Here is a 13,794-nt window from a genome sequence, read left to right as displayed (position 1 = left end):
TCACCTTTTCGAAGTGGGTGCATAGCGAGAGCATGCATTTCCATCCCAGGCACAGTAGGGGTCTCTGGCAAGACAACAGTCTGCACAAGCTTTCCCATAAGTGTCACATCTGTGCAAGGAGAGCTGAGCCAGTCCATCTCGGGAACCAATGTACAACTGTTGCTGCAAATCAGGCAAAACAAATGCATTAGAAGGCATCTTTCAGACGAGTCTTAAGAACTTCCCTTTCTTGAATACCACATCACAGACCTAAATCTGTCTCCTCGGGTGCCCTGCCCGTTATAAACACTTGCACAGAAACATAAGGGAGAGTAAGATAAGTCGGTCTTCTGTCCCTGGTTGGATGGTGGTTTGAAGATGATGACACAGAATTGGACGGCATTCTAGAGAGCTAGAGTAACCTTGGCAGTAATTTAAGAAGGTCAAAAACCAGCTGCTAGACTGAGGAATTAAGATGTCAGATTCTTTCTTAGTAATTGAAAATACACTCTGGTAGATTATATCAAGCACAGATGCTATAGGCAACACTGATGGATCTTCTCCTGCCATGGCTTCTTATATAAGAGTTGACTGAAAAGAGGTTTCTGAAAAACTTTCCTGTGATCTTAACTAACCATTTCATTTGTTAATGAAGTACGGATCCCTGAAGGAAGTTGAGTGATAAGTGAGAGAGAAAGTATTTGCTGTCACTGTGAAGAAAGTATTAAGGAGGTTTGTGGGATGCTGTATCACACGTGAAAGCCTGCAGGATACTGACAAACTCAGCAAATAGAATCATATTTTGAAAATAAGTCCTGAAAATAATGCACTGCTCCCTACATGTATTCACTTGAGGGTATGTGGTGGAGGCAGAGGGAGGGATGATAACAAGTGAATAAGCCATAGTCTGTGCCTTCAAGTAACTTACGTTCAAGTCTAGTGGACATGCCAAACTTTAAATGGAGGGGGAAAAAAATCTGAGAAATAGATATTGGCGCAAATAACATACACGAACTCCACCTATAGAAATCTGTCTTACACCCCTACCACCCACTTAAGAATTCCTGGAGGCTAAATGTGGACTTTGTTTAGTATTTTACTATATAATTCTCTAGCGTTTGATGCCAGTAAGACTAAAGCCTCCTTGAAAGTCTCTTCCCTTTCTCCTGTTCTCCCTCCTTATTTCTGCCTAGAGTTCTGTCTCTTCCCTTTCTCCTGTTCTCCCTCCTTATTTCTGCCTAGAGTTCTGTCTCTTCCCTTTCTCCTGTTCTCCCTCCTTATTTCTGCCTAGAGTTCTGTTTCCTTTGATGATTCTTTCCTTAGCCTTGAACATTGGGTTTCCCTCTTTGCGATTCTCATCTTTACTCTTCTTCCTGTACAAAGGCTCAGAGTTATTTTGAAAACAACATAAACACGCACACACTGATTCCCCTAAATCTAGTCTTCCTACCCTACCCTGACCAAGAGACACCATCCCAGTCGCGCCCAGCACGAATCTGGGAGTTGTCTTTGGATCTTCTTTCACTCTCACTCCGTCTGCCACCTTATCTCTCCGTTCTCTTACAGGGCGCTCTCAAATCCATTTCCGCCTTGCTCTGCACTGCCCCTTGCCTTTTCTCAGTCCTTATCATCTCTTTCCTCGATGACCTGTAAGTGTCCTTACCGTTTCAGCTGGCTTCACCCTTGTTTTCTGGTAACCCTCACCTCCACCCCAGGACTCAATCCCTCTTCCACACTGCCACGCCAGGCTGCTCTCTCTAAGAGGAAAATCTTAGCATGACACCCGCCTGCTTAACGTCTTTAAAGGTCTTCATTGTCTTGGATAAACTTGTTAAACTTCTCAGGAGGGCATCCATGCAAGGATGTGTCTACTCTTCTTCTGTCTTACTTCCCCAGGTTCCTTTCTAGCCTCCTTGCGCCTTGAGTGCAGCTATGCTCTCCGCTCCAGTTGTACACAAACTTATTAGAATAAGTTCGAGTCTTTCACTCTTCATGCCTTTTCAAAGGGCCCTCTCTTCTACTCGGCATATGCTTCCCCGTCCCATCCTTCTATTTATCTGGTTACCTGCAGCATCCTTCATAGCTCGAGTTGCCGGTCTCTCCCGCTCCCCTGGCTCCCTTTTACACCAGTTCGTCTCCTCTCTGTTTCCCCAGAACGTGGTTCCATTCTTGGTCTACTTTGTTAGCACGCTCCTTTGCCTTCCAGCTCCATGTGACTGTTGGGCTGTTTGCCATTGCAGTCCATAGTCTAACTCGTAGACTCGCTGATTAAAAACCATCTTTAATGTTTAGGGCTAGTATTCTACATGAATTACTTTACAGCCTTGACAGAATGACATTCTCATGAGACTAGGAAAGTGAGCTCAATTTTCAAGAGCCAAAGGAAGGGGAGAATGTATTATTCAATTAATGGAATTGGGTCCCCTGTCTCCTAAGGCAAGGCAGAAACAATGCCCTATAATCAGTTATAAAAGAAACAAATAATCTAAAGCTTTTTACACTGTTTATAATTTAACTTCTAGTTTCAATGAATTTTCCTGAAAATAAACTTTGATGCAAGCAATCTTTCTTTTGTGGCTAATTTTTACAGAAAAATTAGAAAGTACCTGCTTCAGAGACAACTCCATGTTCAAGATGATTGATGAATGCTGAAAATAAAATTTAACTATTAATAGAGATAATCATGAACAGTCTTTTAGAGTAGCCAATATTTTGTTTTATCGTGTACCAAGGATAATTGGAGTAAACTTCAAGGCTCTGTTATAGAGAGGAGAAAAAGATCTTAATGTTTGCTATTTCCTTCCCATGTGTAGTGATTCAACCTTAATAAAAATTATCAAAATAGTTATTTTTAAATCTTATTAAAGAAAAATTACCTAAATGTATGAGGAGACACTCTGCACTGAAAATTGTTCCCGGTGACCCACAAGGTTTCTCCCTCTTCTGACTCTGCTTATCTTAACTGCTTCCATATAATTCAAACTAGTGTTGACAAGAACATCTCCATAATTATTTATTGCCTCTTTCTGCTTACTTAGATCAGTAGTTCAAAAACTTGTTCAAGTAGTAAAATTCTAAAAAGTCACAGTGCTTCTTGTGGATGGGCATATTCTTTATAAAACACTGCAAGATACGATGCACATGGTTTCACAACATGAAAGTTTTATGTGTAGAAAACAAGCCTCTATGCGTGCAATACAAAATTTAAAACATGAACACAAAAGCTGCCAAACTAAAAAGGATGGAATGTTTAAGCATTTTTTAATCTATCGTCTGTGTCTCTCTCTATATATATATATGACTATTCATTTCTCACTAGCCAATATTTACTAAGCAATAAACACAAGCAGATATTAAAACTTTAAGAAAATTTACGAAAAAAATGAAAAGAAATGTTAAATGAGAGAGTTCTATCCAATAACTTTTTTTATGAATTAAGCAAACAGGGTCATTATTTAATCTTAACAGTGGAATCCAAACAATTCCTCTTGGTCAGTAATAACCGCTGAGTAGACTTAGTCTGATGTGCCTCTGTGTATTATGGAGGCTTTATTTTTGCCCTCTGGGTTCGCACTTATATTTGACATTGGCTTTTCCCTCAGGAACTACCCACGACTTTGTTTCTGGTAGATTCCAGAGAGCAGGTCTTGTTCTTGTTAACTCCTGGACCACTATTATCATCACAATGTAAACAGGATCCTGCGGAACCCAGTCTGTTAATTAACTTGAGCCCCTCACAGCAGAGAGCTCTACTCTCTTTTAAGGCAATAGAAGTTTACATGGAAACAGTCTATTTTAATAAACTGTCTCAACAAAAAATGGTATAAAAGACAGCATATTTTTTAAAAGCTCTTCTAAGAAATGCAATTTTATTTCTAATTTCATTTTAGAAAATAACTCTAAATTGAATTTCACTGAAGGTCTACAAAGAATGCCACAGTTCAAATTTACTACTGTTAAAAGTCTAAGGACATTCCCCAAATCTGGAGAACTATTATTTTAGATCTACTAACTCTTTTGGTGGTTGAGGGGAATTCAGCATAAAGACTTACTATCAAGCAACTTAAAAAAAAAATTCCTTACAGAAATGCAGGGACACATGATTTATACACTCTTCCAGTTTCCTTAAATTCAACTGAGGAAAAATTGAAAAGTGAAATTTATAAAGTAGAAAAGCATCTGGATAGTAAAAGAGACCCTAGGCTTTCATCTACCGTGGTGATTTGTCTGAACATATGCTTAGAGAACTCAGTCATCAGGGGCAACCCAGGAGCCCCAAGTTCAGTGATATTTCTGCAGGGGAAAATGAGTCCCATTCTTAGTTGCTTTTAAAACTTTTTCCTTCTCTTAAGGAAAAGAAAAATAAGCTAATTGAAAAGACTTCTTCAGAAAGAGTGGTGACGTACTGACACGAACATGTCCTATGTAAGAACTGCTCAAGTTCGCCATCGCTTCTCCCGGAACTCTGGCCTAAGTCTTACCTTGAATATGTGTAACTCCTCCAGTACTACCTCTTCCATTTTCCACTTCTCCTTTGAAATGCTGACAACTTTTAGGACTGTTCCAACGTCTGAAAAAATACATTACACATGATCCTGTTGTTTCTACTTCAATGTTTAGTTAAGCATTTTCCTAGCAACCTTCACATGGCTCCCCTCATTTTTTTTTCAATGCCTTTCAAGCAATCAGGTTAAACAAAGCATGCGAGAAGTGAAGCTTAATGTATATGATTCTCCCCTTTTGAAATACTATAGCTTTCAGCTCATAAACACATTTATAAAGAAAATATTAAAAGACACACATTCAGAGTGTATTCCTAACACAAGGAATAGAGATGTCTCCTTTAAAAATTAGTTGAAAGGGTAACAAAAGAGGAACAACATTTTTGGAACTTAATTTAAAAGGTTAAAATATATTAAATTTTCTCTCTCAATGTAAGAAATATTTATTCAGTACTTATCCAGTTCACCATGAAAGATAAATATATATTTTTTTAATAATCTTAACAAATGTAAGAGAAATCATTGAAGCTATCTACATGGGGGAAGTAGTAGCTCCCTCATAAAATGTATTTTACTTACAGAAATATAATTAATGGGCTAGAAAATAAAATTTTTTCAAATTATTTTAGTTCAATTTAAAAGAACTAAACTATTATCACAAGATTAATCATATATTGTAGTCCACAAGGTGGCATGTTATTACAGAAAGACGATCAAAAGAACATTTTAGAAAAAAATCCCATTTGGAAATTAATGTATAGACTGACTTACACATAAAAATAAATTTAAAATAGTTGCTTTTAAACGTCTGAGCACAGAGGTTGAAGTAGGTTAACATGTATGGGAATATCCTATTTGTACAAAATAGTCTGGATTATTTGTTTTTAAATGACTCTAGGATCTTCGAAAAATATTAAATATATATTTTCTGAATGTCATAATTGAAAATCAGTCTATCTTAGTATCCTCATAATTTTCTAAGTAAAAGTTAGGTAGTGCCACCTAGTGGCTAAATGGCTTTTCTGACCCTGAAATGTTGAAGAACTAGAAATGAGCTTTGGGTGGGCAGTGCAATTAAGGGGCAAGCTCATTAGAATGAATGACTAATTATTTCATGTTTTGACGCTTCAGTAGTAATCTCTGTAGTCTTGAAAGTATTACTTTTTTCCCTGGGCCTTGGTACTACCATCTGCAACATAATCAGGTTTGACAACTGGTGTTCTTAAAGTCCTCTGAGTCTGTCACACAGACGCTTCCTAATAAACCCAACTTTTGTAAAACCAATATATTTTAAAAAATAAAGTTATTCTAAAACTGTTTTATAGTCCTAAAAACATTTCAATAAAAATGTCCATTTCTTAAAAACTCATCAAATTTCTATTTCTTTATGCAATGCGTGATCCATCAAATTACATAACATTATCTAGGACGTAGTGCTTTTGTTTTAATGATACATGTTATCTTTACTACCAATACAATTCACAGGACATTATTAGATATTACTTTTTGTTTTTTGAGATGCACCAAATAAGCGATATTTTTTCCCTTGAAAAAAAAAGGTAATCATTTTATAATTACTGAGTTGGCAGTCAAAAAAAATAAATAAAGTGGGCTCTAATAATGAAAGTGATACTTAATCCAAAAAATTCAAGGACAGGAAAAATAATCACCAAGCAGTTTCTACCTTAAGTTCTTTACAAATTAATGATTAACTTTTTTGAAACCACCATAAGCCACCTAAGTCAGTGATTCTCAAAATTGGGTGAAGGGATCCTTTGGGGTGTGATTATCAAATATCTCTGTAGAGAGAGGGAAATGTGAAGTTTGAAAATAGAGAAGCTTTGCTTTACCTATTTGTTTTAGTCCATAGTCATTCAACAAATATGTATTGAGCACCTCATCTGTAGCAGGCACATTGCAGTAGTAATACAGTAGTATATTTTGAAATCTCACATAACACTAATGGAGGCTGGGAGATATGTATGATCGTCGATTAAAAGCACATGTTATGCAAGTTTAAAAAAAACACTGACTGGGTGTTAGCTAATAGTTACTCATTTTGATTTTGGCCGGTAAACTTTTTTGAAGTTTTTGTTTGTTTAATAATGAAAAAGTCATTTGAAAGAAGGCATAACTTGGCCCTAGCATACCTGTTCCAAGAAACATCACATCGTACTGGCCATCCTCTGCGACAACGTGATCCACCACAATCTGTGTCAGTCTGTAATCCACATTGATGCGCTTGAATGTTGGTCCTCCCACAACTGGATATACTGATTTATACATCACAGGGTGCCGCTTTATGAAACTGATGACATCGTCTGGAAAATCTCGGGTGGATTTAATCAGTGGGTCATAGGTTTTGCTTGGACACTGAAAAGGAATGAGGAGAGGGGAGTAAAGGCATTGTTCACACATCTGAGAAATTTTCACTTCTAATAAAGTTTTTAAGCCTTACCATTGATAATATTAAAGGAATGGTCACCAGGATCAATATGAAGTCACATGTATTGACAGATGTAATTAAATGCGGCTTACCTGCAGTGTATATAAATCCAGTTTTTGATTTCGAAAATATTCTTAATTATTACAATGAAACATTATTCAGCCACACAAAAAATGAAATCTTACTATTTGCAACATGGATGGACCTTGAGGGCATTATGCTAAGTGAAGTAAGTCAGAGAAAGACAAACACTGTATGATTTCACTTACGTGTGGAATCAAACAAAAGAGCTCAAAGATAGAGAGAACAGATTGGTGGTTGCCAGATGTAGAGGATGCAGGATGGGCAAAATGGGGCAAAGGGTACAAACTTGCAGTTATAAATCCTGAGGATGTAATGTACAGTATGGTGGCTACAGTTACTAACATTGTATTGTGTATTAGAAAGTTGCTAAGAGTAGATCTTAAAAGTTCTCATCACAAGAAAAAAAAATTGTAACTATGTATGGTGACTGACGTTAACTGGACTTATTGTGGTGATTACTTTTCAATATATACAAATTTCGAATTATGTTGTACATCTGAAACTAATGTTATATATCATTGATACCTCAATAAAACATTAATTGTGCACATATTTTAAATCTTTTATCAATGTCCAGTTGGGCTCTTGCTTTTGAAATACTTTTCAGTTGCATAAGCACAAGTAAACATTGATAATTCCAATCCATATCTTTTCTTCCAAGAAGTATGACTTCAGAAAACCAAATACAAAACCCCCATGCTAGATATTTCTTTTGTCTTTTGAACTATTCTCTTCTTGAATTAGCCTCAGATCTCAAAAGACAACTGTCTTTGCTTGTTGGCAGATGGAATGGCTAATGATCATCAAAGAGAACCTTATGAAACAAATTATCATGCTTATTAAAGCTTCTCAATGTTTCTCCAAAAAGATTTCTAAATTATATCCATTTACCTATGTTTTCTAAAGTTCCCAAAGTGAGCTCTTTTCTTGCAAAGGTACATGAAATTTGAGTTGAAATAATTAAGAAAGTGATCTATAAACATTATTTTCAGTTTCCTTTAATTAATGTAAAATTTCACTTTTAAATTAAAACCATGATTGTTAATAAAATGGAACAAATCAACGTCATAGAATTACTTGTAAAAGAACTTCAATAGTTTGATATCATAATTATCTAGTTTTTCATAACTGGCGTGAAAATTTACTGTGAGCAAGTCAACAAGTCTTCCCCTAAAGGATCTGTGGGGAAACCCTCAGGGAATTTTTCACTTCTGTCTAAAATCCGCTTCCTGTGCGCCTTTTGACATCCACTAATTCAATAGTTAGCATACCCTGCCCCCTGGTGGTAAAAGTAAAAAGTTCACACTGGTATGAATTCAATGTGCCTCTCCAAAAACATGAAAAGGGAATTACTTCATAAATCCCTTCAAGGATATTAGCTCGGTGCTTTGTGACGGCCTGGAGGTGTGGGATGGGGAGAGTGGGAGGGAGGGAGACGCGGGAGGGAGGACATGTGGGGACGTATGTATGTGTATAGCTGATTCACTTTGTTATAAAGCAGAAACTAACACACCATTGTGAAGCAATTGTACCCCAATAAAGATGTTTAAAAAAAAAAAAATAAATCCCTTCAAAATATTACTTCAAATATCTCCCCTCCCACATACTGAATCTATTTTATGATTTTATTATATTGTAATTTAGTAAGTTATCTCAGAGAGAACAATGCTGTTACCACATTTGAATTCTTAATTGGCTAATACATTCTCTTGGAATGGAAAAGTTTAGCTGGATGATGCAGGCATAGAAAAGAAAACGAGTAATATTAAGCAAAGTTTATAAGAAAGTGCTGCTTTCTCCCTGTTTTAGTTTTTAGACAAGTTGAAACATAATCTCCACTGAACTGAGCCACTTATACCCAACACTAATTAGAATCTCGTCAAGGCTCGAAATTGTACTTCTCAAAGCATTCACAAGTGTCATTCTCAAGGAACTAAAGATACTGGAGTTAGTCACAATAAATGACCCTGACCTCAAATTTACAGCAATAAAATCATAATAGCTCACTAAATTACAAGAATTAGCAAAGAAGTTGTACTTTTAAAAAAATCTGTTAATAATTTTCTATAAATAGCTTGAGAATATATTTATCTTTCATAAGAATCTTGCATGTGAAAAGAAACTGATCTTTTCTTGATCAGTTTTATTGACTTGTCCCAGGTCTGCACCAAAAAGGTTAGAAATGTCCTGGAATGTTAGCCATTTGGTACTTACTGATCATATTCCTAGCTGGATGTTGGTCTAAAGATCTAAGACTGTATCTTCAGTCATTGTTTCTAGCACTTTGCTTTCAGCCAAGTGAAATCTGTCAACTCAGTAATGCTAGGAACCCTATATTAAGTAGATTAAGCTGTAACTCAAAATGGATACGGAGCTCAAATGATACAAAGCTCTTGCCCAATTACAGGCTGCATGTTTGAGACTCAAAGGCCATTCATAGTGGGCTTATAGCTTATAATGCCTGTGGTACTATCTGGTGGGTCTATTATTAAAATCAAAGCAAATGCAAGATTTCTCCCTGCGTTACATTTTTGAAACAGCCCTCCAACTTAAGAAGAACATCTCTTTTGACTTTGTAGCTATAATCATGCAGTAGCCAGTATTTCAAAGGAAATAACATCGTGCCCTTCAAGTCAGTTTTTTATATCAAATTTTCAAACCATAAGAAATTTTAATGTGAGAAAGGATAGGTGAATGAAGCTAGGAACATTCATCAAAGAAACAAACGTGATAATTTTCCTCATTGTTCACCTCTGACAAGTTTAAGTGTAATAAAATCTAACAAAAAAAGAAGAGAAGGGAAACCTGGCTTCTACTGACTGTTATAAAATGATCTTTGAAAATGTTTTTTTTTTTATATGGCAGCTTTTCCTCATGGCATGCTGCCAGTGTTTGGATAAGATCTTTATCCTCTAAGTTGCTGTGTGTGATCTCTCTGGTCTGCGTCTCCACTCTGCTTTCACAAATGAAAGTGATTTGGTAGAGATACTCCCTGAGGTTTAAGATAGTACAGTTTGAACCAAATATTAAAAACCAGTGGAATTTTTCCTTTGATATCATAGCTGCATCTCACACAGATCTAAAAATAACTTGGGATGCCAAGTATCTTATGCAGGTAAATGGAAAGTAGGAGAGAAAAATTCCATAAAGGAAAAAGAGAACGCGTGGGGGAAATGCTACATCTAAATAACCATATTCAATTATTTTCCTTGCACAAATCCTAGAAAACTTTCCTATTGCAGCTATACATCACAGGTATTAAAAATCTAACGAATTTTTCCTCTGTATGTATTTACTTTAAGTTCTACCTGCTGACTCAGTCCATCTGAATATACTGTAGAGGGCAATTTATTTCTGCTTCCAGCTTTCTAACATTTGTCTGACTTGCATCACTTTAGCTCCTGTGACTGTAAGAAATAAATCAGGGAACTTATCTGTGTCTCCACCTACTGTTTCAAAAAACTCTAAGACAGTTTAAAATATTAAGGGAAAAAAAAAGAGCGAGCTATTACCAAAACTCTGAAATGTCCATATGTTGCTGGAAACAATACCAGCACAAGAGCAGAAGAAAAAAGGACCTGCCTAGGCAGCTCTGAGATGAAAGGGTAAACCCAGCGGCAATAAGCCCTGGTTGCATGCCTATCTCCCAGGGCTGGCTGCCACCCTGACTAGGTGTGATCGTGTTATGCTTGGCACATCTGCGTGTTTGCAGAGGGCCTTCAGTCGTGCAGTGGGAAGCAATGGATAAGAGGAGAAAAATGGGTTTTATCCAATGAGAGAACTTTGCCCCTTGGCAAGGCCCCAGACAGCTGTTACAAGTTTTCTCCCCCTGCTGCTTCGAGCTATTCTCTACAGGTTGCAGTTTCCTTTTAAACAAATCAGAGGGGTGATCAGTGCGAGGGAAGACATGGCATGAGGCACAACTGAACCGGGCTTTCATTTTTAGCAAAATGGGAAAAATAAGCTAAATGTGTAAAGAAGTCTCATTTTTATTTATAAAGTAAAACACGCAAATTTAATAGGTGCCATCCTATCCCCCTACTTATTCCTCTAAGTCAGTTTATAACATATATGGGCAAAGAAAGATGCTATATTCAATATGAGATAGAAGGGCCAGAGATATAAATATACAGGTAAGTCTATCTTCTTTTGAAGGTTCTCTTTGTTTTAGAAGAATTTCTATACCAGAAAAATGAAAACATGACTGAATGGAGTAAGTAGCCTGGGATTTGGAGAACCTCATTCTAAAAGCAAATGTTGGCCCTATGGAAAAGCAAGCTGAAATCCAGTTGAAGAGATTGATTTATTTGAATCAGCTGCCTTTCACCATTTGGGAGAAACACAGCCTATATACAGTTAAAGGAAAATGGTAGAGATGTTTTGTCATACACCCTTAGAAACTTGGAGTCAGGAGGCCCAGATTCTACTCCTGCCTCTGCTTCTCCTTTCTAGAATCAAAAACCTAGAAGAGGGGCTTCCCTGGTGGCGCAGTGGTTGAGAGTCCGCCTGCCGATGCAGGGGACACGGGTTCGTGCCCCAGTCTGGGAGGATCCCACATGCCGCGGAGCGGCTGGGCCCGTGAGCCATGGCCGCTGAGCCTGCGCGTCCAGAGCCTGTGCTCCGCAAGGGGAGAGGCCACAACAGTGAGAGGCCCGGGTACCGCAAAAACAAACAAAAAAACAAAAAAACCCCTCACATTTTGGCTATAGTGAATAGTGATGCAAATGAACATGGGAGTGCTAGTCTCTCTTCAAGATCCCAATTTCAATCCATTTGGACAGATATCCAGAAGTAGGATTGCTGGATCATATGGTAGTTCTACTTTTTAATTTTTTGACAACCCTTCATACCATATGTGGAAACAACCTAAATGTTCACTGACGGATGAATGGAATTTAAAAAGTGTCTATAGGGCTTCCCAGGGGGCGCAGTGGTTGAGAGTCCGCCTGCCGATGCAGGGGACACGGGTTCGAGCCCTGGTCTGGGAGGATCCCACATGCCGCGGAGCAACTAGGCCCGTGCGCCATGGCTGCTGAGGCCACATGCCACAACTGCTGAGGCCTGCGCTCCTGGAGCCTGTGCTCTGCGGCAAAAGCCACCGCAGTGAGAAGCCCATGCACCGCAACGGGGAGTAGCCCCTGCTCTCCACAGCTGGAGAGAGCTTGCGCACAGCAACGGGGACCCAGCACAGCCAAAAATAAATAAATAAAATAAATTTTTTTTAAAAAGTGTCTATACATATAGTGGAATATTATTCAGTCTTGAAAGAAAGGAAACCCTACCATTTGTGACAACATAGTTAAACCCAGAGGACAATACACTAAGTAAAATAAGTCAGCCATGAAGGACAAAAACTGCTTAATTCCACATATATATATATAAAACATAGTCAAACTCATAGAAGCAGAGAATAGAACTGTGGTTGCCAGGGACTCGGGGGAGTGGAAAATGGGAAGTCATCAATCGGTGGGTATAAAATTTCAGTTACACTGGGTAAGTTCTAGAGAGCTGCTATACAACATTACAGCCTGTAGATAATAATACAGTATTGTACACTTGGAAATCTGGTAAGAGGGTAGATCTCACGATAAGTGTCCTTAACACTACATTTTTTTCAAAAAGTCCTTTCTTCTCACCTTTCTGATAAGAGAATAGTTTAAAAACTGAAGCTCACTTTCAAGTAAACATGTATTCATATTTACATTTATGCATAAATCATAAAAACTCCTTATCAACACAGAATGAAACTACAGAGTAAATTTTTAATAATAAATGTCAAAAATAAAATCTTCTGCCTTTACAAATCTTCCCTAGATTTTTTTGCGTGATCTCAGTTTGGTTTCTATATCTGACCTGTTATCACTCATTGTATGGTAGATTCTTCCATACTGCATTTCACTTGGAACTTATTACCAAGACCCAGCAGTTCAGTAAGGCCCATCTGAGCGAAATGTAATTTGTTCAGAGACTCTGTTTGGACACCAGAGGGCAGAAGAATCACTTGAAGTGAAGGAATTCAATGTAAGCGAATCTTGTGTATTCTTGAATTTCCAGGCTTATTAACATCGTAGAGTAGTGATATCATTGTAAGGCTAGGAGTTTAGGTTTGACTTTTTAATCACAGGAAGTACAGAAGTCTGTCAAACTAAAAAAATTAAGTAGCTATGGCACACAGAAAGTTCTAATGTTTATTTACCGGAGTGATAATGTCAACAGAAGGCACTGCTGGGAGAACAACTGAGAATTTAACCTCCATAGCAACATGGATGAGAAAATGTAAGTGCAAAGGTGGTGTTTAAAATAATCTATTTAAAATGTTTAACATAAGTGGAAAGTGGCTTTTAGAGTAAAGATCCTGACATTTCATAGAAAGCAAATTATTCAGCAATGCTTTGATTAAAGTAAGATGTGTTCCCCTGAATTACAATAAAAGAAATGCCAAGTGCAATAAGGCTTCAACACTTCACTATTATTTTTGTAGAGAACAGACTGATCTCTGGAGAAACAATGTAAGGTTCTGTTTGGTTGTTTGATTTTATCACTTTGAAGGCAGAATGGCATGGGGGTTAATGGCATTTGATTTGGAGTTACATGGCTCTAAAGTTAATACTAGTCTCACCACTTTAAAAACTATGAGACCATAAGCATGTGCTTATCCTCACTGGCTTTTTCTATTTATTTTTTTAAATTGAAGAACAGTGAATTTACAATGTTGTGTTTGTTTCCGGTGTACAGCAAAGAGATTCATATATATCCATATGTGTGTGTATATATATATATATA

The 13,794-nt window shown here is 37.3% G+C and overlaps 1 protein-coding gene across 1 annotated transcript in view; it reads right to left on the bottom strand.

Moving 5' to 3' along the window:
• SEMA3D (semaphorin 3D) overlaps nucleotides 1–13,794 on the bottom strand; it is a 134,386-nt gene that overhangs the window by 22,714 nt on the left and 97,878 nt on the right. Inside the window, exons 12-15 of the mRNA XM_024738496.1 lie at nucleotides 6,632–6,854; nucleotides 4,461–4,549; nucleotides 2,586–2,627; nucleotides 5–162 (exon numbers count right to left, since the gene is read on the bottom strand). Of these exons, the coding sequence (XP_024594264.1) occupies nucleotides 5–162; nucleotides 2,586–2,627; nucleotides 4,461–4,549; nucleotides 6,632–6,854 (512 nt within the window). The remainder of the gene's footprint in view (nucleotides 1–4; nucleotides 163–2,585; nucleotides 2,628–4,460; nucleotides 4,550–6,631; nucleotides 6,855–13,794) is intronic.

The sequence above is a fragment of the Neophocaena asiaeorientalis genome, unplaced genomic scaffold, assembly GCF_003031525.2.
Source record: "Neophocaena asiaeorientalis asiaeorientalis breed wild unplaced genomic scaffold, Neophocaena_asiaeorientalis_V1.1 scaffold89, whole genome shotgun sequence".
Taxonomy (NCBI): Eukaryota; Metazoa; Chordata; class Mammalia; order Artiodactyla; family Phocoenidae; genus Neophocaena; species Neophocaena asiaeorientalis.
This window is presented reverse-complemented; position numbering and strand designations above follow the sequence as displayed.